At 38.5% G+C, this 27,181-nt stretch overlaps 1 protein-coding gene across 1 annotated transcript in view; it reads left to right on the plus strand.

Annotated features, from left to right (window-relative positions):
• EML4 (echinoderm microtubule associated protein like 4) overlaps window positions 1-27,181 on the plus strand; it is a 74,925-nt gene that overhangs the window by 14,379 nt on the left and 33,365 nt on the right. Inside the window, exons 3-11 of the mRNA XM_019472154.1 lie at window positions 3,002-3,175; window positions 5,305-5,433; window positions 8,781-8,806; window positions 9,241-9,273; window positions 22,016-22,139; window positions 23,981-23,991; window positions 25,129-25,143; window positions 26,263-26,290; window positions 26,447-26,470. Of these exons, the coding sequence (XP_019327699.1) occupies window positions 3,002-3,175; window positions 5,305-5,433; window positions 8,781-8,806; window positions 9,241-9,273; window positions 22,016-22,139; window positions 23,981-23,991; window positions 25,129-25,143; window positions 26,263-26,290; window positions 26,447-26,470 (564 nt within the window). The remainder of the gene's footprint in view (window positions 1-3,001; window positions 3,176-5,304; window positions 5,434-8,780; window positions 8,807-9,240; window positions 9,274-22,015; window positions 22,140-23,980; window positions 23,992-25,128; window positions 25,144-26,262; window positions 26,291-26,446; window positions 26,471-27,181) is intronic.

The following is a 27,181-nucleotide window of genomic DNA, read 5'->3' on the forward strand; positions in this document are numbered from 1 at the left end:
AATTAGGACAGATAGTAATAGATTTCAGCTACTCACATATAGGCTGAAGAAATGTCTCATTGAGTTGGGATTTGGAAAGAATTTTTGGACGCATTCTATCATAACTGCTTCTCAGAACAACTAGTCTTCAGAAACGCACAAGAAAAGGTGCTGTTCTTGATTTGGTTTCAGTTATTGCATAAGACCTAGTTCAAGAGGTATTAGTGGGAGGGCCACTCTGTAATAGCAGACATAATACAATTAAGCTGAAGATTTTGTCAGGAGAGAGCAAAACAAATAAATTAAGCACGAAGATATTCAATACCAAGACTGCCACATATCTACATAGTTTACTTTCACATTAAAATGGCAGTCAAAAAAAGAAACCCACTTGCAACGTGGTGGTAGATAAAAGCGCTGTGTTGGAACCCAAGGTATACCTTGTGCTGCAACTCGGAGAAACCAGAGTGGTCCAGTGACTCTCATGGTCCAATAGAGAAGTTAAGGTGTGAACCTAATGGCAAAGGTGTGAAACAGATAGTCCACAGCTGACAAGCTCCGTGAAGCCATTGAAGAGATTCCCACACTGAACCTGTGTTTTCTAAGAGATGGATCAGATGAGCTAAATGAGTTTGGGTAAGAACACAGAAAACAGGAGACAGAACTGGTAAGTTAGATAATATGCTGCTGTCAGCAGGTGGCATTCACCTGAAGCCTGCTGGAGGAACGCGGAGGTGAATTGCAGGATTGCTGGTGTGTCATTGTAAACGGGATATTACAAAAAGTATGGGGAAAGGAACTGCAGGTAATGACCTCACTGATGAGCTCTTTTATGTCACCACCTGAGACAGAACACGGTGCCAGGTGAGCCATTGTTTTGACCAAGTAGGACCATTTTTTGTAGACTTGCAAGCTGGAGTTGCAGAAGTCAATGCATTTGTGTATTCTCTCTCCTCCTGCGTCCCTCATCTCTTTTACTATTACTAGGCTGTATTTTGAAACCCCCAAGTAGAGGGAAGGGGAAAATTGGAAGCATGTCTTCCTGAAAGATGATTTCTTAACAAAAAAAAAAAAAAAGAGGTCTGTCCTAGTAGATGGACTTCGTTGTGAGAAATCCTGCATTTATGGGAGAATGAATGCAGAGGTCTACGAGTGTACCTGTCAGAGTAGGAATAGAGAGACTCTTGTTTTCTTTAGTGACAAGAGATTCCGAGAATTTATTTTGCTGTAATGCATTTCTTGCCACAGACTGCGAAAAGATTAAGATTGCGTGGTGTGCTTTTGCATCCAGCAATGCAAGCTAAGTCTTCTGATTAAAAAATAATAATAATTTTTATGCTTCTAGTTAATTAAGGACTTCTGGCTATAAATTATTAACCAAAACCCCACAGTTCTTCAAGCTTTGCTCTCTATGATCACATATATGCCTTCAAGAAATATGAAAGCTCTTTCTGTTTTGTTTTCATCTGTTTTCTTCTGAAAAGAAAATGTAACTTTGATGGATTATATTGACATTTTTAACTAGTTAATATGGTTTACAGAAGAAATCCTGCGTGATCCTTATAAATGTATTTTGGGTTTTGGATTATTTTTCATGTTTTGACCTGTTCTTCGGTGCTTCTTTGGAAGCATTTAGAAATGTTGAACTCGTAAGCATTGAGGGCTTTATCTCGGTGGTAGATGATATACTTTAATTGAAATAACAAATGTAACAAAAAAAGGGTCCTATAAATGTTATATTAAAATTGGGGGCCATTTTTATTCATTTATTTTGTATACTGTCTTACTGTTTTTCATTGTTTTGTGGGGAAAGGTAAATGGAAACACAAATAATTAAGACTATACAAGGGTTTGGGGGGGGGATTGGTGTGAGGGAATAGAAATCTGGATTCCCCCCTTCAGAAAGATACTATTTCTTTTTTACTTTGCAGGTTACTTTGAACATAAGAGAAAAATCATTCTTCTTCCTTTTTAGCCAGTGTTTGTATCTTGCTTTGTTTGTTCACTGAGAATTTGATCTTGGAAGATTTTTTTTTTTAATCTTAAAAAAAAAAAAAAATTAGACCATGAATTACAGAATAATCTTCTCTTTCAGGTCCTGCTATTGTTTGTGTGGTTCAGTATATTGCAAAGCATGCTATTTTATAAAGACCCTTTTAATTAATCTTTCTGTTTACTTAGTGGGCCTTTGGTTAGGTTCTTAAAGAATTTAAGGTTGTTAATGACATGTATTTAAAGCTGTTTCAAATGTTAACCTAATAAATACAGCACTATGAAAATAAAGATGTATTCTTAGCTGTCGTTTACTGAAGGCATTAAAGAAGTGGCAAGACAGTCTGATGTTAGTCAACTACAGATCAAAACAGCGATGAGTTTTCAGGGCTGATTTCCTTTGAACTCTGGTGCAGCCAGGGAGAGCCAAGGGACCAGCAACAGCATTTCACCCTTTTGGTGACAGCGCAAAAATAAGCGGTACCATGTACGCCCAGAGATACAGAGAGAGAGGTATAGTTTCATGGTGGGCGTAAGCTAATCGGAGATAGTGCAAGTCACACTCCTGCCTTTCACTTGCACTGAGCCTTGGTTGGCAGCATGGTGAGGTAGTCAGTGAGCTGAACCAGAGGATGATTTTTTTTCTGAGGGACGGCAGACTTGTGGTGCATCAACTTGGGTCAGCTTTGATTGCTGTAGAAGCACCTGTGAATGAAGGACATACTCAAATCAAAGTTATATTCATTTTAAAATCAGAGTAAACTTAGTACAACTACGCAGTAAAAATAAGTAAATAATCTTCCATGCCTCCCTCACCTTTTTTATTTTTGGAGCTTGTGAATGAATCTTAGTTCAGCAAAACGCTAAACTGAAGAGAGTGAGTAAACAATCAAAGCGTTCTTTCGGTGATTATATATAGTAAGTTGTTACATGCTTCTCCCATCTTTTCACAGAGGGCATTTTCTCCCACCTTTTTAATTTATTTGCTTGTTCTCTTTTTTTTTCCCCCCTATGTTACTTTATTTTACAGCGGTACAGAAAAAAAGAAGGAAAAACCTCCAGGACAGAAAGAAAAAAAAGAGGAATCTCATTCTAATGATCAAAGTCCACAAACTCAAGCATCACCTTCTCCCCAGCCCTCCTCACAGACTCTCCAAACACACAGGCAAACTCAAGAAAGCAAGAGTTCTGCTCCAGCTAAAAGGTTTTCACAGTACCACAGTACAGAACTAGAAAATTACTGTAATGATACTGAGTTCATATTTGACAACAAGTCATGTGAAATAGTTCCAATCTCATGATCAAGTTAATAAATGTTTGATTTTTTTTTGTGCTAGAGAAGATGCATTCAACATGCATTGCAACAGAGCAAATATGTAAAAATGCAATTTTTAAGATTACAAAGATTTTTTTTGTTCTATGTGATTGAAATCCTAATATGGTAGATTACCTCTAATCAGTCATTACTCTAAAATATTTAACGATGACTCTGACTTGATCCTTCTCAAAATACACTTCACGGGTTTTGTCTGGCATAGGTGAATTGTGGAGTGTATTTTGCACATGGCCATCTACTACATCTCGTAACAGCATTTTTTAAATACTAGTGTTATTGCAACTCTTCCTTCAGGAGTTTTTCTTCTAAAATTATTCTATAAAGTGACTGCAGTTTGGATTTTTTTTTTTTTTTGCAGCCCTTCCCTTTTCAATTCCTGCTAGGTTGCAGGGTGGTTCACTTCACTTTTATACTGATTCTTTACATGAGTGAAGTTCTGGTTTTGCACCCAAATCATAGAACTGCTTGACTTGAGTGAATGTAGAAGTTTATTTAGGGTTGCCTCTAAGTTCCTGCTCATTTTAGTGGGAATTAGGCACAGAAAAAATGGTACCTTTTTTTTTTTTTTTTTTTTTTTAAAAAAGGCTTTTTAAAGTCAAGGAAATGGATTTTAAGATTTGGGTGATCATTTCTGAGTTTCAAAACTATGCAGATCACTCAGTGTGGTTTCTTCTTCTTTTTTCTTTTTTTGGTTCATTGTCACCTTATTGTTTTGCAAGGTATGAAATTTTCTTTTACTGTTTAGCATTTAGGAGACTGAAAGAAGCTCTTAAATGAAATTTATTCTTCTGAAATTTACTGTAGTTCACAAGATTATGTTGTCTTGCATTGCTCGAATTCACAGCTCTAATAAATATTTAAACTTTCACTTGACTGATGCATGTTATAACACTCCATAAAGGCTCTGTCTCCATGTCTTGCACAAACTCTTTAAGTTGTCTGAAGCTGAACTTGCGGCCTGTTGTTCTCCTGCCTGGTATCTCACTGTAAAGATGTTTGTCTGAAGTCTCGCTTACTAATCTTTTGCAGTGTGGGGAAAAAAATAAATGCCTTTTTTAGTCTCCTAATGGTTTAACTTGATTTGATTAACTTGTTTGTCACAGGACCTTTCAGCCTCTTGAGGTGCTGTGGAAGGAGCTTGCCATTTCTAAGGTTGCAGTTCAAGACTTACTCCTGCAAAAAGCATTTCTGACGGGATGAAGTATAATACTGTTAGCAGGACATATGCAGACTCTAAATCAGCTGGTTGAAGAATAATTTGAGCTAGATCACTTTTGAACATGTTTTCCATGATTAAGATGTGTGTGAAACTAATGAACTAGTGACTGCAAAACTTGCAGGTTCCCATCAGTGTAAATTGGCTACAATAAGATTGCTGAAAAATCAAAATTCATGGATTTAATCATCTGTCGTATTGGGCCAACCTAACTTGCCTTATTCATGCAAGAAGTTTGCAGACATTTGTTTCAAAAAGATGAAAGCCATTAATGTGGTTTAGAATGTGCTATCTGCAAGACAGCCCTATAAAACTGTAATCTGATAGAACTGTTCTGCCTCAGAAATCAGTGTGTTAAAGCTGGTGAACAGTTAATCAGGGAAAAAATTTCTATTTTTCTTTGTTATCTTTTTAAGTGATTTTTTTTTTTAATAATTTATTCTTTAAGGCTAATATAGTGTAGCCTCATTTTTTTCCACTTTTGTAATTCGTTAGCAATATAGTAACGAGGTAGAGAGTTATTTTGTTCAAGTCTGTATGTAAGAGCATTTGGAAATGGAAGGGAATGGATAAAACATTTGGCAACTGTCTTGCTCAATTGTTTTCATTCATCCAGTTAGAACTTTTTGACTAATCTTTTTTTCCTGTTTCATGCTTCAGCTTGAAGGAAGACCTACCTCTGCTTTTGTCTCCTGCTGCTTGATCTGTCCATTGCATACCAGTTCCAGTTATTGTTATCTTACTATCTTGTAATTTTTAAATATATTTTTGTTTCTTCTAGCACAGAGAAATCCTTGACTGCTGAAAAACCTCACGGTGCTTGGGAGAGTTCAGATGACAGTCGTAACAAGCTGCTGAGAGTAGCGTCAACATCTAAATTAATATCAAAAGTGGCAAAGAATGCAGACAAGTATGTATCAAGTTTGGTACATAAAAGCAAGTGAACTTTAGAATCAAAATATTATAAAATTGCATAATTTTAGTGAACTTATTTATGTATACTGAAAAACCTCACGGTGCTTGGGAGAGTTCAGATGACAGTCGTAACAAGCTGCTGAGAGTAGCGTCAACATCTAAATTAATATCAAAAGTGGCAAAGAATGCAGACAAGTATGTATCAAGTTTGGTACATAAAAGCAAGTGAACTTTAGAATCAAAATATTATAAAATTGCATAATTTTAGTGAACTTATTTATGTATATGCTAAGACTATTTGCATCTTTGTTTTTACCAGCAGTAATTACTTGCATAACCTACCAATGTGGTGCTCCAGGTGCCTGTGGAATCTTAAAATTATTATAAAATGTGAATGCAGGATTTGAGTGTAAATATATTTTAATGTTGCCCATTTGGGTTAGCAGAATTATGCACTATGAGTTAAGACTTATGGCTTAATGCCACTGTTGTGAAGCTTCCAACCATTTTTTCCCTAATTAAAACTGATTTGAAAATACAAGTGTATTTCCTTGAAGTTAATTTACTGGATTTGACATAGTATGTGTGTTTCTAAAGTAGACTGTAATAGTAAGAATATACTTTTATGATTTCAGGTGGGTCTCTCAAATTAACTGTTTAACAGGTTCCTGATTGCAGGTTCTAGATAACAGGCAGGGATCTTCTTTTCAGCTTCACCTTCAGTAGGTGATGTGCTGTAGCCCATCATTCCTCTCACAGGAATGGTGGTTTTCTCAGGTTGTGGTCTCCAGTGGAGGCCTCACCGGGGATGAATAGCACAGAGTAGTTATTTTTCCTACTCTTGTCAGCACAGGGACAAGAGTTTGCTTTTTGCTGTAACTCCACGTTGAGGACCCCTATTGTGACCCACTTCTTGTCCTCAACACTCTTTGCCAGTTGGGCTTCCCACTTTGTATTCACACACTTAGTTTCTTTTTTTGACTTTGTTGAAATTTTGCTGAATTTGTTGAAATTGTTGTGTTGACTTTGTGACTGACCCCTCTCCTATTTGCCGAGATCCCCCCCAGCTCGCTGGCAGCTTCTCCCAGCTTGATGTCATCTGCAGATTTCATACATCCACTCATTAATCTTCATTCAAATAGCCATTAACCTGTCCAAGGCAGAACTGCCTGAAAACCCCTCCCACTATGACAAATAAAACTCTTCAGACCTTTCAGAGTAATTGCCAGTCTTTTTATGATCGTGCCCCTAGTGCTCTCCTTAGCTTGCATAGAAGACTGTCAAATACATACTTAGAGTCAAGAGCGGTGCAAGTGCATTCCTTCTTTCCTAGGAATGGGAAGAACAAAAACATCTTAAATTAATCTTGGGTGTGGATATCGGCACATTTACTAAAAGCTTTATGCTTAGCCTGAAGAGTTCTGCAGAGCAGTGAAGTGCTGTGTGTAAGGGATTATGGGTTACATATTTTGCAAGTATTTCTTTTCCTTTTATGATTGGTTTTCACTGTTGGAATTTAAAAGCCCTTTGGCAATTTAGATTGTAGCAGGGTACTGCTAGATAATATTTTGGAATGAAATAACCCTCTGTCTTGATTTCTACTTATCAAGTTTCTTTTCTTGGTTTTTTGTTATGCTACTGAAGTATCTTTCATAACGTGGTATATACTTCAAATTCGCTAATAATAGAAAATAAATTTTACTTTTATTGACATTTTGTGTATGGGTTCAGGCATGGTCAAAGTAGAGGTATCTTGTTTCATTTTCCTGTGATTCTGCTTATTTTCTGAAAGACTTTAAATACTGCCCTTCTACAGTCTCTAATGTATAAAAAAAAAATTAGATATCTAACAAAAGAGCGGAAAAGGAAAGATTAGGATTAATTATTGTTAGAGAAAGTTGTCTGTTCATAACTTGAAGCTGTCGTATCTTAAAATATTTGGCAAAAAACATAGCTTCAAACATTATCAATTGTAGACCATCGTCTGAAGACTGGGTGTTGTATTGTTTGTGTACCTTGTTCTTATGGTCAGATTTATAATAAAAGCACTATTTACATTCAAGAGCACACATTAATGCTCATTTCTTACTCACATCCCATGTGCCCAATTTCTGAAAGAATTGGTTGGTATTGTGCAAAGGCATATTGTTATATTGCATTTATCATTCCCAATTAAGAAACGTTGGCCTAATCTGCCTGAAGTTACCCGAGTCTTGTGCAAGGGAATAGAATTCAGCCCCTAATGTGGGCCCCAGGACAGAAATGTTTTACATATGCTTTGCGCTACCAGCCCAGGATATGAGCTTTGTGTAGTAAGCTCAGTCTTTAAGCCAGCACTGAGCTGTAAATCAGTCTGATAAAGCCATAAGAAGTAAGAGGGTTCCCATGGCAGCCCATCATTCAGTGTTTTTCAGGCAAGACTGGGAATCCAGTTTTAATTTTTCATTTGGCAGTGTGGCGAAGGGTGATTCTACCAATAGCCAGAGATGACTTTCCTTATGCATATGCTTGACCCTTTGTCACTGTTACAAAAATTTGACCTCCATCCAGCTAAAAATACTGGATGCCACTCATACCTTCCTACTGAATTTCAAATGAATTCAAGAGGGTTTTTTATGCAATACATTCTCCCGTCAAGGAGTGTTATTCCGGTAAGAAGTAGCTCTGATGCTGGAAATTAGTATTTCTTCCCTCTTCACAAAAAAGGATTGAGGTTTTTTGCGAGTAGCTCATTCCTGGTTCTGGCAAGGAGAGACGTCTCAACTGCACTCCTTTGAAGACTTTGTGTTGTACATCCAGTAATGCTGCATGGATCCAGTTTAATTTCATTTAGTTTCGTCTGCAACTTGTTTACATTTAATCCATGTGTCCAACATGGTTAATTCCTAGAAAAATTTGTGGTGGTGTGTGCTGACAGCTTATTTTGACAGGTGTTAAATGCTTTGCATGCAGGCCTGAGTGTGTTTGGCAGCTTAAAACATTTGGTTATTACAAGTTTGCTCTGTCAAAATGGCATTTTCTGTGCACAAGGAATATGCCCTCCATAATTTATTTTTAAAAGCTTTTTGTATTTTGTGGTTGTCACAGTAATTCTTAGGAACCTTTGCCATAGGGCCAAAGACTTTAAGTTACTCGAAAGATACCGTGAACTGCATAAAATAATATATGGGTAAAAATACACTACGATGACCAAGTTTATTTATTTAGCATCCTATACTACAGTTAAACTGTACACAGAACATGATGAAATTGCCAAATGCAATAATGTATAAGAACTAGATGGTGTTGGCTTGATAAGCATTTCACATATTATTAACGATATTATTTTGGATTTTTCCCCAGGCACAAAGATGTCATCGTCAGCCAAGGTAAATAAAAACATTTATCTTTAAATACTGGATGAAGTTGAAAAGATTTTCTTTTGACTGAATACTATGTCCTGTAAATAAATACATTGGGACGTATGCATATGAAACAGGGCTAGAGAGCTAAAATAACATTAATAATTACTCCAAGAATTCATCTGGCCAAATGTTGCTCGAGACCTGTATAAGGATCTTTGAAATTATGGAGAAATGTCTCATCAAATTGGATCTTTTGGATCTTTGAAGGACAGAAATTTTTGGTGGGTGGTGGGAGGATTCGTTTTACTTTCGTGATTTTCTCTGTTTGTATGAGCGTAAATAGAGGTTATGAAAACAAAAATCTAAAGTTTTGACCTATGTGCCAGTCTTCATCCAAGCAGGTGTGAGTAAGACTTTAGAAATAGTTTTAAGATATTTTATTTCTGTCCCATAACCAGCAAAAATGTCAACCCGTGAAAAAAACAGCCAAGGTAAGAATTAAGCTATGCCCTTTGGTCGCTTTCTAATTTAGCGCGCTCATGAATCTTTTATTTGGCTTTTCACCGTCAAAGAGCATCAGTGCATGATCTCTTAAAAACTTCGTGCATTTAAATAAATATTTCAGCTTTCTTATTATGGAAATATATATGCATATGCACATTGCAATCTATGTGGGGATTATTTGGGGGTAGTCTAAAATAAATTACTACATGCATCATTTCCTCAGAGAGGAATGTGTGTTCAAGTAAGGTTCTAGAAGTCTTGCATTGTTGCCTAAGATATCAGAATATTAAGAACTGCCAACTAAAAGATTTGTTTTATCTCAGCTTTCTGTCTTGCCAATATTACAACATTTACACGCTGATTAGACAAGAACAGAGACTGAAGGTTTTAATATAGTCTTCTAAAATGAAAAATGAGTCTCTTCTAAAGTGTATGTCTTTGCACTGATGAATCTTGCATTCTGTGGCTACCTGCTGCTGCTGGCTTGTTCAGACAGGAAAAGGAGCCGTGGTGGACGTGACAACAAAGGAAATCCACTTCTTGTGTCGCAAAACTACTCTGCTTTGATGTCCTGCAAACTGTACTGAAGCATGCAGTTTCAAAACTAAAGCATGTAACCCAAGTGCATGCTGTACACAACATATATCTATGTACAGAGGTTCTGTCTCATGCTTTTTTGCTGCTAATTAACAAATCTGTAGTCTCCAAATTCTGTGCTGCAAGCAAGATTACATTATACATAGTTTGATTACTTTTGGTCTCCTCTGGGTTTTCTTTCAAAAACAAAAAAACACACTCAAATTTTTGGGAAGTTATTATATGAATTGTTGTAATGAAAGCAAAATCAACTTGAAACCAATTGCTTGATCTTCTTCTAATTCACAGAGAAATTACAGATTTAAAAATATTCTAAATTGATGCTTACCAAAAGCATCCTTCAAAGACAAGAGGGGTGAAAGAGGCTGCATAAGCATCAGGAACAAAGAAGAAATGTCTCTTTATGCCAGGTTGCCTAACACCAGCTGTGGAACGGTACATATGTGCAGCAATGGTTACTGTAGAAAGAAAACTAATCAGTAGTGTCCAGACCAGCTGCAATTTAGCTTTGCAAGAATTAAATATTAAATACTGTATTTTAATATAAATATAAAAAATACCCTTTCTACCAAACACAGCTTTTCACAAAACCAAGTTGCATACAGCTAAAATGCCTTCAATACTAACTCTTTCCTTACAATGTGCTTCTACAATTCTACGTGTTCTGCCAAGAATGGGCCGTCCTTCAGTTCTCTCATCCTGGTAGCTATAACTTACGTGGCCTCAATGTGTACCCTGCTGTCTGTTGCGTTACTCTGCAGATGATGTGAGCTTTCACTGAATGATGAACGGGTACCTTCCATGTGTGTCATGCCATAGTCTGTTCTGAGCCCAAGTGGAATGAAAGAGAAATACGATGCAGATGACAGTGGCCCCACGTATATGGAAGACGGAGAGAAAGTCTTGTCATAGAAAATGCATTTACTAATATTTTAAACACGTATAGTGGCAAAACATCGTTCTGCCTTTAACATGGATGAAGTTGCGATTAGCAGAATTCAGCCTCCAAAGATTTTTTTTCTTATACGGACCAATGAGTGTATCTTTTGACAGCTTTGAGAGAGAGAGAGAGAGAGAGAGTGTGTGTGTGTGTGTGTGTGTGTAAGGCTGTGTTAGGTTTTGTGTTGTGTTTACTGCCACGGAAGTAACCACCTGTTAGTTACTGTAGTTGCACAGGGTCCCCCTATCCTTTCCAGCATAAGCTTAGCAATACTCTGCAATTCTCTGTATTGCAACTTCCTGTTCAGGGCAGGTGACTTTAGCCTGTTGCCACATAAATAAACCAATTTCCAGTTGGCACCTTGACCCAACCGGTCAGAAAGTTGAAGAGTTGCACAGACAGTTAACATGGTTTCTTGAGGTAAATCCCGTGCAGCTGGACAGAGTTGTCTTGGGCAGGGTAGGATGAAGGGTAGCCTTTGCTCACGCTGTTTGTGCAGCACCTTCCTGTTCTGCAACCCAAAGGCATGAAAAGTTACAGCTGCTTTAACACTCCTTTGTGGCTTGCCAGCCTTTGCCTCTAGAGGCGAGCAGTCTCTAGCATGGTGTTAATTAAGTTACAGCAGCTCCCCTGAGCTGCTCATTTCACTAGGCTGTATGTGAAACACTGCGTACACCGCCGGCATACACTTCCCACGCTAACGATTGTGTCAATGTGCTTCCTAGAAATTGTGTGAAGGAGACTCTTGGGAAGACTGCTGGTGTGCAAACTGTCAAGCTTCAAAGCAAATCTATGTAAAAATACTTCGGTGTCTTTATACACACATAAAATAAGTTTGGAAAAACAGTGAAATTGCAAATTATCACAGCAGAAGGTGTTTGCATGGGATAATAGGATGGAAGATGACAATTCTGTGTAGCTTTGAACATCCTGGAATCACTTTGTTTCCTTTTTTTGATTCAGCTATTAAAGAAACTGCTTTGAAACATGTCGGTACAGTACAGTACCACAAAATGTAGAGAAATATGTTTTTGCTCATTTAGTTCTTGGAGTCTTATTTTTCTAGCAGCAGAAGTTACTGTAATATTATCTTGTGTTGTGACCATCTGTGCACGTTCATTGTGATTTCTGTTGATAGTATGTATTAGTTATAAAAGTGAAAGACTTGAGGAGCAAGTGAGAATCTTAGATGAGCTTCAGTAGTGAAAGGCATTAGCTTCGATGTCTGAATTGACTTTGGTATGGAGTCCCCCAGAGAGCATGCTGCAGGTGTTGCATGTAAATGTCAGCAAGACCTAGGCAATTCTCTCCTCCTGCTAGCAGGAGCCACAGCCTGAAGCTGCCTTGCAGGCAGTCACTTGAGTTTCCTCTGTTTAGCACCGTGCCGAGGCCATGCATGTTACCAGTGTTCGTCACATACCTTCTATCTCAGTACCCAGTTTTGTTCCCTCAGTGCCTTTATCTCTCCCGTTTGGGTTGAGTTGCATCTACTGCACGTTAAGGTTAGTCCTGAGCTTTATGCATCTGGGTATATGCTGAAGCAGAGGTAATACAGACAGGAACACTTTGGTGATGCCAATCCAGTGAGGGAAGTATTATACAGACTTCCATACGCTTGCCGAAGAAATTTTTGGGTTTGGGTTTTTCATCTTATTATTAGACATTTGTTTGTTCATCCTTGTAAATCAGGACCACCTTTTTGCAATAAAATCCAGTACTAAGGAGGTATTAAAATTCTGTGAAAATCCAATAAAGCTATGGGTGAAATGAACAGGTGCTTACTGCAGCCTTAAAAGGACACTAGCTGAAGTTATTCTTCTAAATTCTTTGCCAGCAGGTGTTTATAATTGCCTATAAAAGCCATCTTGCTTTTCACTTCAGCAGAGACATTTTTAAAGTATTAATCATAAAGCATTCATATTTTTATACCCAGAAGTTAAAGACCTGGCTTATTTTAAGATAAAAGGTAATTTTTTTCACTGAGATTCCATGTTTGAGTTTGGTTTTCAGTGATAGCAGCTCTGTATATGAATCACTTGTTCACTTATTATGACACTTAGACGTTTTTGGATGGCAATAAAAACCATATGTGAAAGAATTAATGAAAAACATTCACTGCATTCCTAAGTTTTTTCTTTTTAGATTGTGCTTTATTAGTTTCCAGTACTTTTTCTTCTGTTAGTTTAACTGTGCTACAGTTCTAGCTTCACAGAACAGGGCAATCGTGAAGCACACAATGGAAAAATTTACCCTGCTGACAGTGTGTCCTGTCCACTGAGAGTGCAAAATTCAGTAACTACCTCGGATCAGTTTTTTCATCAGACGCAGATTTTCTGTCAGATGCATATTGAAGGTGCTCACGTACCTGAGGGCAAATGGAAACCCAGTCTCTCTCATTATTATTGGGCTGCTTGCTCTCATTCAGGCACAGTGCATATTATGAAAAGCCATAGATACTGTCAGAAGAACAAATTGCTATTTGGGAGTTGATTCTTGGTGAAGTCAGGATTTTAGTATTTAAGCAGGAAGCATTTACATACGGTCTTACTTGTTTGTGTCCAGTACTCCTTTCTGAGTCCTTTTTTTTTTTTTAATAAAAAGCTAGAGTTTTAATATTAAACTTGAATTATTTCAATGCAAATGGTAACTGTTGTTAATACCTAGATTCTTAATGTCACCTGATACATGCAAAACCAGGGTTTTAACTATGATTTACTTATCAAGTTATATAAAATTAATAACCAAAGATCTAACAAGAAATCACAAGGCAAAGCTGTAAAATCATTCCAAATGGAGGCAAATCTCTCATCTCATCTGCTTTTTTCGACTGGTTTGCATTGCACCAGCACTCAATAGCGACAGCACATGTCTGCTTGTCAGGTTCAGCAAGCATTGACACATAGCTCAGGGTGAGAGATGGCAGACCTGCAGCCGCATTTTAATTCCACTGTAACTTAAAATGTAATGGTCTGGGCATGGTGGCTGAATTTGGTTATATTTGTCTCTGTGCTTTTAGCACTGGTTTAAATTAGAAACAGGCTTCTAAGCCTTTGTCCCTCAGGTTAGTGGTCCTACAGAGCTCTTGGACACAGGCCTGAAAGCAGAAGTTTGTGGGAAAGAAGCTATTTGTAGTATTAAAAAGCATAACTTCACTGGTCAAGCAACTAGAAGGTGAAGACAGATTAATAAATGTACTCTGGATGTGGTAGTTGTATATTATTAGAGAGTTCTGCTTGGCCAAGCTAGTTGGAGTCTTCTGGGGTTTTTCGTTTGCTTGTAATTCACTTTAAGGGTAAGATTCAGATGCTAAACACAAGTAGAACTGAGCTGAGGGTTTTGATGCATCAGTCCATGTTGTTCTTTCAAACTAGATGGGGTGGGACCTATTGAAAAATAGTCATTAATAATTTGCAAGATAAGATTATTGTAATGATTCCTTAAGAATTAAATTTATACCATGTAGAAAAACAGATAGTTTTGTTACTTATTTGCTATTATCTACTCTGTGTGAATGTTTGTGTGTGTGTGTATATAATCTACTGCATGCTCATTAGACTTCCCATTATGCATACACTTGCTAGTTGAAGAGTAGTTAATTACAGCACAGACTTGCGGGGCTACCTCAGGGTCTGTCTAAATAATGAGGAATAATGTGATATAAAATATGTTCTTCTAATATTTTGTCCAGTTTTGTTGAAGAAACCGGTAATTGAGGATGAGGGCTTCTCACATGCTTGTAGGAAACTACTGTGTATTCCTTGTTGATTAATTTTGAGGCATGTTTTTTGGAAACCAGGAGGATTTGGGTTTTGTTATGTCACTGTCTTCAAATTTCTGAAGGATCTAAACAGTAGCTTTCATGTCTCTTGAATTGCTCTTCTCTGTAGATACTTCTGAGTTAATCTACAAAGACTTCTTTGATCTTTTTTTTCTCCTCCTTTCAGTTCCTATTATTTTTATTATTTTCCTCTGAAAACCTTCCATATTGCCCTAAGAATATGATTCACAGAAAGTAATAAATTGCTTAAGTGTCATTGCATGAGTCTTTCCGTGCTGACTTCACCGAAGCACTAATTTCAGCCTTTCAGGTGGTTTGTATTGCCATATCTTTGCTGACTCTTTTCACCTGCAGTGTTTTTCATTGGTCTTACCTTCCAGCTTGCTCTCCCTGAATTGCTTGGTTTTAAACTTTCTTCCAAGAGCGCATTAATAGGCATCGTTTGAAGTTGAATTTTACTGTTACCTTTGTGCTGCTTTTTCTTTTTTTCCTTTTTCTTGTATAAGGCCTGATTAAAAGCTTATTTATGTTAATGGGAATCTCCTTTTGATACAAGGAGGCTTTGCAGAAAATTTTCAGCCACTGTCTACTGTTTGTCTACGATTTTTTATTTGCCCCTAGTTTTAGTCCTGGATTCTTGGTGTTGCATGCTTTACCAACAGTTTCCTTGCATGCAAGGTAAGTACGCTGGCTTACAGTGACTGTCAATGAAGAAGATGCACTTGTTTCCTTGCACATCAGGCAGGCTTCTAGGGTTCCTTCTCAGCAGCAGCACCTTGTTTCACCGACGTATTTATTCCTCTCTTCTCTAGCAGGCTATAAACTTTCAAAGAACCCACAGTAGATACTCTGGTTGCTAACATCTGCCTCCAGCCTGTTGGAATCTATTTGGCTTAGTGTTTACACTAATGAACTTAACACAGGAAGGTAGGAGCACTGATGAAATTTCACTGATGACATGAAACGGAGAGACCAAGCTGATACAGTGGAAGCTGAGATTTTAATACAGTAAGACCTAGGTGTTCCTGAGGCCTGGAGTAGAATAAGACAAAATTAAATTATTCAAAGTGAAAGATCACACATACAGGAGTTGCTAGTAACTGTAAGCTATAAACAGGTTGTCTGCCAGAATGAAATGGTGAGGAAAAGGGCTTTAACATGCTAGTTAATCATACGAAGGTTGAACCACTCGCTCACTATGAAAACACAAATGCAATGCCAGGATGTATCAGAAGTGATTCTAACGGAGATCCGCAGCCTTATGGAAAACGTTAATGCATCAAAACACTGGTAGGTTTTCTCTGTAACTCTGCATTTATAGTTATAGCAGTTATAGCCACCCACAATCATAAAAGGTAAATTCTGTCGTAGTGTGGAAACAGACTGAAACCTTATCACGCAAAAAGAGAGTTAAATAGCTGGATGTTTTTATTTTTGCAAAATGAAGGCTGGGAGGAGGAAGGTCATGATTGCTGTTTTCATGCTCACCTGATGCACTTTCAGACAGCAGATGGGCAGACCTGTGCTGAAGTTAACAGCCATGCTGTCACGTGCTGAAAAAGTAAACAACCTGGCCATGCTTTACTGTCGCCTGGAGGTTGAGAGGTTCCCAACTGTGAGGAGAAGGAGGTTTTTGGATGGTATTCCGAAATCAGCGGAGCGTGTTTGTGTGTATCCCAGTGACAGCCAAGTCTCTGCTGTCACTCCAAAGTGAGTGCTGCAGTACCCTGATCAGAATAAAAACCAGAGTGATGCAGGCAGAGAGATGGCACTGGGAGGCATGTTGTGCATCCGTCAGGCTGGGCTAGGCTGGGCTCAGCTGTGATGTTCCTCCAGCTCATGACGTGGGTTTGCAGAGCCTTGTGGCTGATTGGTGCTCAAATCCACCTTTAGGTGGGCCCTCGCCAAGTCGCTGGGCTCTGTCTTTGTGTCCCTTCAGCTGACTGGGGCCACGGTGTAGTCAGATCAAGTGTTTCTGCATCTTTGGGGCCGAGTTAATAATTTCCCCAGACCTCTGGGGATCCCACAGAGAGCTAAGACCTGCATGGAGTTTGCTTGGGTCCAGCACACCCAGAGGGCTCCCATGTGAGGCTAATAAGCCTGAGCTGATCCTGGGAGCAAAAATTGGGAGTGCTGGTCCTGTGTCCCCTGGCACTTGTGCAAAGAGATTGTTGAGGCTCCAGAGGTGAATTATTGCAGAGCCAAGCAGAGTTTGGCAAGGGCTGTGAATTTGAGCTCAAAGCTGCACAAAAGCAGCTACAGCTGTTCCCAGTGAAGAGCTGGCCTCTGAAGCCAGAGCGCCGCATCCACGTGATGCTGCCTTTTGTAGCAACCCTGGGCCTGAGCTATTCCTTTTTGTGTGGCGTGGATAATCCACAGCACTTGGGTGTGCTATCTACAGAACTTCAACTGTACTTTTAGGTTGGTTTGATCCATATTTGAAAGGATTTATAGTACATCTGCAGTCGCAGATTAATTAATTTAGCAAGTGCCAAGGTCCTTTCAGGTATGCCCTCCTGTGCCTTCTCCCTCCCCCCCCCCAAATGCTTCTTCACAGTGGGTAGTGGGGTCAAAAAATCTGTTTATGTGGGGTAGAGAATTTTTACTTTCATACCTACTGTTTTCAGGCTGGTAGATACCAGCATTGTTGAGAATTTTTTGTTTGGGGCTTTTTTCCCCCTGCTCTCTTTAAAACTTCTGACTTTATCTCCCCTATACCCCCTTACCTACATATCTGTTATGAGATGACCAAGGCTCTTTTCTTCCAAAAGATCAAGTGAAGGTAAAAAAAGTCTTGACGTACTGCTTTGTATCTGGAAATAGTGAGAATGCAGGAAAGAAACAGATAGTCTAATGCTCTTGAGCATTCAGTTGAGCCAGTATGCTATGAAAGAGTTAAATCACTGTTTTCTTAACTTGCAAATACAAGAATTTGGCCTCAGGCAATTAGTTGCTGTTTGAGAATGGTTTTGTTGTTATGCTGCCATCCTCTCTAGTGTTTCAAAAGATTTTTACATTAATATTATATCTGCCCTACAGGTTATTGTGACAAAAGGAACTTCACAGTCTTAGACAAAAATCTTTCAGTGGGTTTTCTCTTTTTTTTTTTTTAATCCTTCCTCTTCTGTAGGGAGAGGCTTAATCAAGTTATACCTAGCCTATGTGTCTCTAACAAGTATGTTAACTATGTATCTTCAAAGGTAATCTTGAATAACATGCAGCTAGCTAATAAAAGCAAAAAATGTTCTTTCTTTAATGGGCAAGTTCAGAGAACTAATTTGTATCTGAATGCCCTGCAGATAATCTTTTCCCTGAGCTCCAGGAGAGCCTCTTCTCTTCTGACCAAAGACCTAGCTGAATTTCTCTTGGACTCTTCATCTCTCTCATCTGCAGAGTCCAACAGGTGCAACTGCCTCCATCCGTATGAATTTCAGCTGTAGCTTGTCTCCACTGTTCTAAGCAGCAATGAGAAATTTGATCCTAAATTTGTGGTGTCATTTTGCACTGATCTTGTGGAACCAGAAGTGCCAAGCTCAGTGTTAAATCAAGAATTTGACTTGCACAAATGAATGGTCTTTTCTAAATACCCTCAGGCTACGGTGTGCTTTAATTTATAAGAGTGTGAGCGCCAGATTTTAATAGAAAGGTCATTATTAATACGTTACTCTTGGTTTTGGCCAGAGTTATTTTATCTCTGTAAAATACATACTATAAAAATACTTTGGTGGAAAAATGAGACGTTACTAGTTTGGAGTACTTAACTAAACATTTTTGTCAAACTAGTGACAACACCGATCTTTAGCTTTTCTCAGCAATGCAATTAAGCAACGCACATTTGGTAAAATAACTATTGTTTCTAATTTAGCTACTGGGAAGTGATTTTCTTTGATATTTGATCTGAGGCAAGTTTTCTACTGTTGTCGTCCTGATGGACTCACAGGGTCCTCGTTCAAAGGAGCTGAATTTGTTCTTAGAAAGAAGTGGGACAACTGGTTTTCATCTTCTCGGTATTTGTTCCTTTGATACCGGACTTAAATGGCTCAACTTTCATTGTATTAATATTCTAAATAAGGAAGAACCTTTATGCAAGTGTTAGTTTTACATTGCTCAATTATTACTATTTCTGTTCAGGAATTATTGTTTGAGCCTGAGGTTTTTTTGCACTAGCTTTCAGTTGTATTTGGACTGTTGTAGGAAAATTCCCTTCTCTTGCCTCCAGTGCAGAGAAACCTACTATCAGAGTGTGTCAAAAGCGACACAAAATTCAAGTAAAATGAATTCTTGGTCTCAGAAGGTTGACTTGAGCACACTAAAAGTGGAGAAGGAGTCACACCAATCATACCTTTTATGTCTGGGTACTTGGTAGATTTGATAAACTGTGATCTGTTTCATCAATTAAAAAAAAAAAATTGGTAAAACTGTTAAGCATCAAGAAATCAAACTAGTGTGTTAAGAGGAAAAACAAAAGTTTTTGACAAATTAAGCCGTATGTGTTGTGATATCTTCAAAGTGAGTATCGTGCACGTAGTAGAATACTTTTAACTAGCTTATGTTCAGGTTACATGGATTCATTGACCTAGTTCAGTTTCAGCAATGCTGTGACAAGTGATGTTAAAACCACACAAGCTCATGGGTAGTTCTTTCTCTGGCTAGGAGTTACTGAATATATTATGTGATTTGGTCACCATAGATTTTTCTTACATGTGTCAATGCTGTCCAAGTCATTGGTGTGTGCTAGGATCATCACTGCTGTGTTCATAACTAGGGCTTTCCGGTGTTTTCAGAGCTGGGGTGGTATTCCACAGAATTTCACAAAACTGATAAAATCCTCTGTGAACAGAAATACTTCTTTTAAATAACCTAGAATATTCACCACATTTTTTCATTAGACTGATGATTTTCGGTCTTTGATCTCATCTAGCTGTAGAAGAAAGACCTTGAGTGTCAAGAATTCATTTTCAAACTTTGTGCAAGACTGCTTTGTACCTTTGGTGGAGGAAAATAGTTACAGGTTTTTCCTCTCATTCTCTTCTGACTGCAGCAAGACAGAATATGTTTCTCCAGTCTGTGTAGTAGGGGTGTTTCAAATTTAGAGAAGGGTAGAGACCCTGGCTTAAGGTTGGTCTTGCTCACAACTTTGATTATTTCTTGATCTTTGCATCTTCTAAAATGTTTCTGTAAGCAGGAGACTATTTTGGAGTCTACGTTCCTTCTGCTGTCACTGAAATACCTGCTTTCTCTTGCCTTTTTAGATCTCCAAGTTTGACTTGAGCTGTTAAGCTGTAATTCTGTGGGAATAAATCTGAGTGTCTCATAATTTCAATTTTAGATGTTTTAGGGAATGCAAAACATAGATTGCATATTCATGTAGTCTGAGTAATAATATTATGCTTAATTGGGGAAATACTTACAAGCATTCCCTGGGCATTTACAGGAAGTCTGTCTCATGTTTGTCTTTTCAAAGAAATACAAAAGTACTTGTTTAAAGATCTTAATTTTAGAGCTCAATATTGGTTGCATCAAATGCGATTAGAGATTTCTTAATACTGTATTGCTAATTCACAGCTATTCTTCTACTCCAGTGTTACTCAACTATTTACATTTTGGTTTGAAACTCTGAGTTCTCTCTATCTGCTGTGATTTTCAAATCCCTACTCAAAAAAAAAAAAATCAGAGTTCCAGATTCACAGCAGAGTATTATATTACTTTGGGTCTGTGGTATTAGTTACATTAACAATGCATATTAATTACTGAAGAAGTTGAAGTGCGATAAAAAGTTACCATTTCACTGATGCAAAATCAGTAAAATACTTGGGTCTTTGTCATCAGTGCTTTTTGAAATGAAACTTCTGTGTCAGCAGCGTTGGAAGCTGGCATTAATTCTTGTGGATTTGAGGCCTGATTTAACCATAGCTAAACAGCACTACAGTGCTGGTTTTGCTGTGTGGGTAGGGCGTAAAGGCTTTTAAAAGCCTTCAAGGACTTTTCTAGTCTTCTGAAGTTAGAAAATGATTATTGTCATAGTATGGAGGGAAGACTCCTGTAGGGCACCTAAAATGCTAGTTGCAATCATGTATTCCTTAAATCCAGATGACTTACCTTCCAATGACTAGCTAATGTGTTTGACCAAGCCACTCAGCTATCCTGTAATTAGTTTTCTCTGGTGGAAAATAATCTCATGTTCCTTGAAAAGGAACTCCTAAAGGCTTATGAAGTGCTCAGATGCCCCAACAGACATGCATGTATTTTATCACAGCTATAGGCAGTGTTACAGCTGGAGTCATTCAGAGCTGTTGCTTCTTTCCGTTCTTCAGGATATGATGCAATATGCAGTAGCATGCAATTGGAATTATTTCAATAAATTAATAATTCAGGTTAGTGTATTAGTTTGTGATGATATATAATTTCAGATGATATTCCTCAGCAAAGCTTTTGACACTTTTTCCTACAGTATCCTTGTGTCTTAGCTTGGCTGTTACGGTTTGGATAGGTGGGCAGCTAGGTGGGTAAAAGAACCATTTGGATGGTTGGCCTCAGAGGGTTGTGGTTAATGGGTCATACCCTACCTGGTGGCCAGCAGGTAACAAGTGGAGTCTGCAGGGGTCTGTCCTGGACCTGTCCTGTTTAACAACATCATCCATCTAACCTGAAGCAGGCAACACAATACGCTCTCAAGTTTGCAGATGACAGCAGACCAGGGGGCCCAGTTGCTATGCTGGAGGGTAGAGCTACCAACCAGGGGTACCTGGGCAGGCTGGAGGGATGGGCCTGCAGGAACCTCACAAAATTAAGCAAGGACAAATGCCAAGTCCTGCACCTGGGCGAAAGAAGAGCCCCTGGCAGGGACGCAGGCTGGGGGCAGAGGGACTGCGGGGAGCAGCTCTGCGGGAAAGGCCCTAGGGGTGCTGGCAGAGAGCCAGGTGCCAAGAGAGGTTGTGCCATCTCCATCCTTGGAGGTTTTCAAGACTGGACTAGGCAAAACCCTGCGCAACCTAGTCTGACCTCATGGCTGAGCCTGCTTTGAGCCAGAGGTTGGACTTAAAGACTACCTGAGGTCCCCTTCAACCTGAAATACCTTATCATGTGATTTTATGACTACTTATCTATTCAATTTCAGATTTTATTTTGAATTTGAAATTTGCCTTTGTAATTTAATTTGCATGTCTAAAATGATACATGCTCAGTCTGTTCTATCACGAATTCAACTAACGCTTACTCTGTGTGCACGCGCGTGTGTTTTAGTATTCCATTTCAAAAAAAAAAAAAAATTTGGGCCTTTACCAAGCTTGCATTTAAAAAATCATTGTTATATCACAAGTGTTATTTGCATCTCTGCGCTTATTACTAGTTTCTTTTGTGCTTATTTCTTGTGTAAACTTGCCACATGATTAATACCTTTTTTTTGTTTCAACAGAGGGAGAATATATCAAGATGTTCATGCGAGGTCGACCAATCACAATGTTCATTCCTTCTGATGTAGAAAACTATGATGATATTAGGACAGAGCTGCCTCCTGAAAAGTTAAAACTGGAGTGGGTGTATCCTTGATATCAGTAGCTACTTGCTGTTCCCTTTTTGTCTTGTCTTGCTTTGTTTTTTTCCTTTAGAATCTGGTCTTGTGTCTTCTCTGTTCAGAAAAAAAGTTCAATTTACTCTAACAATTGAAATGGTTTGTAGCTACTGTATAGTATGACTTTAAGCTGCAAAATATGTAGGCACAGAAAAGCCATACTTTTCTTTGTTTGTTTTGCTGCTGAAACTAGTTGCATCTATTTTTAGTGTGAAAGAAAGCGTCTTTGGAGAGTTACAGAGTTTCAAAAATGTCCCGCTCTGTCCCCCGTATATTAATGTAGGCTTTGCATTCAGGAACATTGTTAGTCTTCAATCTCTGTTCATTTTTAGGAGGTTTTAGAGCTATGGAAGATCTTGACTTCCTTGTCCTTACCTACAGAGCAAGGATTGCAGGAGCAGCCATCCTTTGCACTGCTTCTGTGTTTCAGCTCCAAAGTGAAGGGGTTAATTTCTTGAAGACCAGTTTCCATTAAACGCACTAAATAAATTTATCATTTGAAGAATGGAGTTGGTGTGTGGCTGACGACAATTCTCCAGGCTTAGTAGATCAGACGTTAAGTTCATTATAAGAGAGGTGCTTTTGCACACGTTTGGGTCTTCCTGTCAGCCCCCCATCTCTGCAGATTCTTCCAGTAAGCTGTGATTGTATAAGTAAGTTTCTTAGTACTTCAGTAAAATAACATGTCTAGGCAGCACTTGAGTTGGTGTAATAACGTCAAGTTTGATCCTTCTGATGTTGCTGAAAGCAGGAAGATTTTTAGGAATGTTGATGATACACTGTCATATATCGGGATATGTACAGGCAGAGGCTGCCCGTACTTCTCTCAGCATATCTGTTAGTAACTAAGGCATACATGTATTTTAAGCCACCCTTTGTTACTTGCTTTAGGAAAGAAGATTTCTCTATTTTTCCTGCCTTTATTAACTAATAGATGTTTGAAACAGATAATGTTGGGTTCTTGGTTATGAAGAGCAGCTGTGGAGCTCATGTCCTCTGAACTTTTCAGTGAGACTGTGGAAACTTAGACCATAAAGGAGGAAAGTTTTGCATTAAAAGTCTGACTGGAAGGAAGACAGAGCTCTTATTCATGCTTTGCAAAGCTGTGGTGCCCACCTTTCCTACTGTCACAGCTCTTGGGTGCTGACGCTGGCACTCATATGACTGTGGAGTGAATTGGGTCAGTCACTGATCTGGCTGAAATGTAATCTTTTTTTTTTGCGGAGTTAACTTTCAGCAGGATCAACTCATTAATTTGATTTGCCCCACAAACATGCGAGGGCTGGAACTGGCATACTGGAGGAAGATCAGATCTACTTTTTCAGCAGCAGTGAGCAGTTTGGACTGATGAAAACTGATCATGAAATCACACCCTCAGTTAAGTAGGTGCAAATCCCAGTGTGGACACACTTATTTAATGTCCAAGGACCTTAAGTTCAGGTTAAACCAGTTTCCTGCTGAGGGCTAATTAAAGTGAAATAAATCTAGTCTAAACAGACTGTTCATATGTTTTTGGAATCTGTTTAAGGAAATGTCATCCTAAATCAGACCAGTATATTTATCAGTGTAGGGTATCTTTTGGATACGATGGTGAAGAAAACAATGAGAAAAGGCAGTAAAATTTATGAGGGCTTAATATCGGTCTCTATGAAGTTGCACAAAATTGCTCTTCAGTTTTGGAGACGGGAAGATACAGCAGCAGCAGATCTTGTACTTCATGCACAGGTTTAGCAAGGGGACGAAATCTGCAAGCCAGCCGTAACTTCCAAATATGATGGCAAACTGAAGCCTGTACACCTTATTAAAAAGGCATGGGGACAGTGGTTCACAGAATATTTTAGTAATGTCAGTGTTTTACAACTGAAAGGTCAATTGAGTATTGAATTGTTCAATCTGTAAGTTTCGTTTTGAACACCTTTAATTCTCCTGCCTTCTGGATGACTGTTTATAATTGGGCTTTCCTTCGATACTACTTTTTTTGAAGATGCTGATCAACTATGAACAACTTTAAAGCAAGAACAGAAGGGTTCTTGGGGTGGGTTTTTTGTTTGGGGTTGTTTTGGGTTTTTTTCTCTTCTGTTTGGTTGGTTGGTTTGGGAGAGGGGTGTCCTTTTTAGATGAACTGTGTCCTGCAGGTATATTCAACTGCTGATTCAGGTATATTCAACTGCTGTATATTCAACTGCTGATACGCAGTACTGTAGACTCAACAGAACACACTTAGCTTTTGTCTGCCCTGCAGATTACTGTCAACTGAAGAAATACCTAAGCTGCTTGGCAAGATGAAGTAGCTTGTGGGGAAGTCTGAGCTCTTGACTGTGTCTGGTTCCTGAGTGATTTCATTTAAATTTAATAATTTTATTTGGGTATCCCTGCTTTGTAGTGCAATCTTTCCTACTGCACTTCAGAACTGGTTAAAGCATATCTGGCATTCCTAGTAATAGCGAAATGGGCTTATTTAGCAGCTACAGAGGTCACAGTCAGTGCTGCTGTTGACAGGCAATGACTTCATAGACTCTTTCTCCCAATGTATAGTAGCTCAGTTTCTGGAGGGTATTTCTGACTCCGTTTTATAAGATTATTTTTAGCACTGGTGCTCTTCCTTCTATGAATAATTGAAGTCAGCAGTAAATATACTATTGAATTCCGGTGTACAGTGAATCAATTTTCGTGAGGGCCATGGCTATTCTTAGCCAATAAAAAACAAAAAAACCCCCAAAACTAAAAGCTGTTAAGCATAACAAATGTTGTGACAAAACAGTCCTTGTAATTGGTGAGAAACATTCACAATAAGACGACAACTATCTGAATTTTCCTTGTTGAAACATCAGTCTCATTGAAAGATTAACATTGAAATTTAGTGGAAATTAAACATCAAAGTTGTGGCACCCCTTTTTCTGTGGAGACAATCAATTATTCTATTAACATATCTGCCGCTTTGTTCTGAGTGTGTGGAGAAGGAAAGAACTGCTGTGGAGCAACAACCCCTTTCGTTTTCTCTCAAGATAGTCTGGGATGGAGAATGAAGGAAGCAAAAAATTTCTTCCACAAAACAGGTTGTCCCTTTACATGCTCCTAAAAACACACTCCTAAAATATGCAGCCACTCTTTGGTACTTTATTATGTAGGAGGGGTAAAGGAAAGGAATGGACTGAGAAAACGTAACCGTTTTTTGCAGCCTCGTGAATGCCAGAGCTCAGTGGTGGGTGCCAAAATATTTAGCCTTAGCTTTGCATGGTTGACTTCTGCTGTGGAAAGGCACGTTTGCGTAAATCATTAATATTTTTCTAGGATGAATGTTCAAAGAGGTCAATCTTAATAAATCCTTATCAATACAGTCCCTATTGTATATAGCAGATTAACAAGATCTGCCTTTCTCCTCTGAGAAGGTATTTAGAATAGTGTTCTTCATGCTTCAGGATAGAAAAAATATTTTCATTGGTTTGTAGCCCATCGTTTTTGAAAGTTCAGTGGTCTGGTGGTTTTGGTTTGGTTTGTTTTTTTTATAAAAGGCCATTCTGGAGCTTCTTTTTGTTCCATCAGTGTTTAAAAGAGAAGAAAGAGGAAAATTTAGTGGGAAAATAAATAGTGATGGAGGAGAAACAGAGGCATCCTTTTTTTTCCCTGCCCTCAGCATTGTGTTGTATCAGCATTTCTCTCAATATCATTTGCTAAGCAAGCCAGTGAATAATCTCTGCTTCAGAGGAGCCATTGTGTTCTTCTGTAATAAACAAAAGACAGCAAGATATAAATCTGTTTTGTTTTCCATACTCTTAAGAGATTTAACTGACAACTGAACGCAGTGTCCCTCTTTGAACCATTATTTAGTTACAGCATGTGTTTAATTTTGCAAGTGTTCCTTTGGCATAGCAGTCCTGTGGTTCGATGGGACTGCAAAAGAGGAAAGGTAGTGTGGTGGGGGATGTTTTGGGGTGAGGGGTGGCATTGGAAGGGGTGCGGTGGTATTTTTGGTAGAAAGGTAGCCCTTTTCCAAGAAGAATAGAGGCCAGGCTGTCAGCTTAGGAGATGTCAGTTTAGATACTCCCAAACTTGGGCTACTGCACCTGCTTTCATTTATGAGAAAGGGCCAGCTTCATCCGTCCAGCTTTCTCCATGTGGGTCTTTGACTTCCTTTTATTTACCTGATTAACCAGGACCTAAGGCTGGAATCCTTTAGCTAAAGTTGCTTAATGTATTGCCCATATTTTCCTTGCCGTTGTAGGTGTATTAGTTGGCACTGAAGTGGGGAGCTCTCTGAAATGCAGGACATAACAGGAAAATTGTATTTTTTGAGGCTACAGAGCTACTGTTAAAGTCTGAATTTTGATGTTAACTGTACATAGTGACCCTGGGAACTGAAATACAGGCAGACAGCCACATTAGTAGTCTAGGTGAAGAAAATTGCACCAGGTTCAAAGAAATAACAAGTTATTTTCCTACAAAAATCATCCCTGTATTTTTGGGTAGATTTGGATAGAACCTTTTTCACTGTGTCAGTTCCTTTTGAGTTTTGCTTGCTTTCAAAAATACTCTAGAACAGTCTAAAGAAATTTTTCCTGATCTTGGCAGCTGCGCTGCAGAAGCTTGCCTTTTTCTGAAGGGCATTAGAAATTTTCACACGCTTGTTTTAAAAGGCCAAATACTCTGGTGCTCGCGGTGCAGATGCACAGCTCTGTTGCTGTAAAAAATGTTAAGCCAGTACAGTGAGTCCCGCTGTTACCTAATGAAACTTCACATGGAGGTTGTTATAAAATGACAACACTGTATTTGTTTTAGTTCAGTGTGCCTTATATATTTTATTTTTAACGTCAATGAGCATCACTTTTAAAGGGATTTAGTTTCCTGAGGTCCAATTATATGGGGTTTGGTTTTTTGTTTTTGTTTTTTTTTTTTTTTAAACGGTGTTACTGAAATTGTGCTGTAGTTCCAGAGGAAAAACATGAAGGGCACTTGCTGACATGAGAGCTCCCCAGGAATCCTTTAAGGAAAAAAAAAAAAGCGGGGGGGGGG

The sequence above is a fragment of the Aptenodytes forsteri genome, unplaced genomic scaffold, assembly GCF_000699145.1.
Source record: "Aptenodytes forsteri isolate BGI_AS27 unplaced genomic scaffold, ASM69914v1 Scaffold195, whole genome shotgun sequence".
Taxonomy (NCBI): Eukaryota; Metazoa; Chordata; class Aves; order Sphenisciformes; family Spheniscidae; genus Aptenodytes; species Aptenodytes forsteri.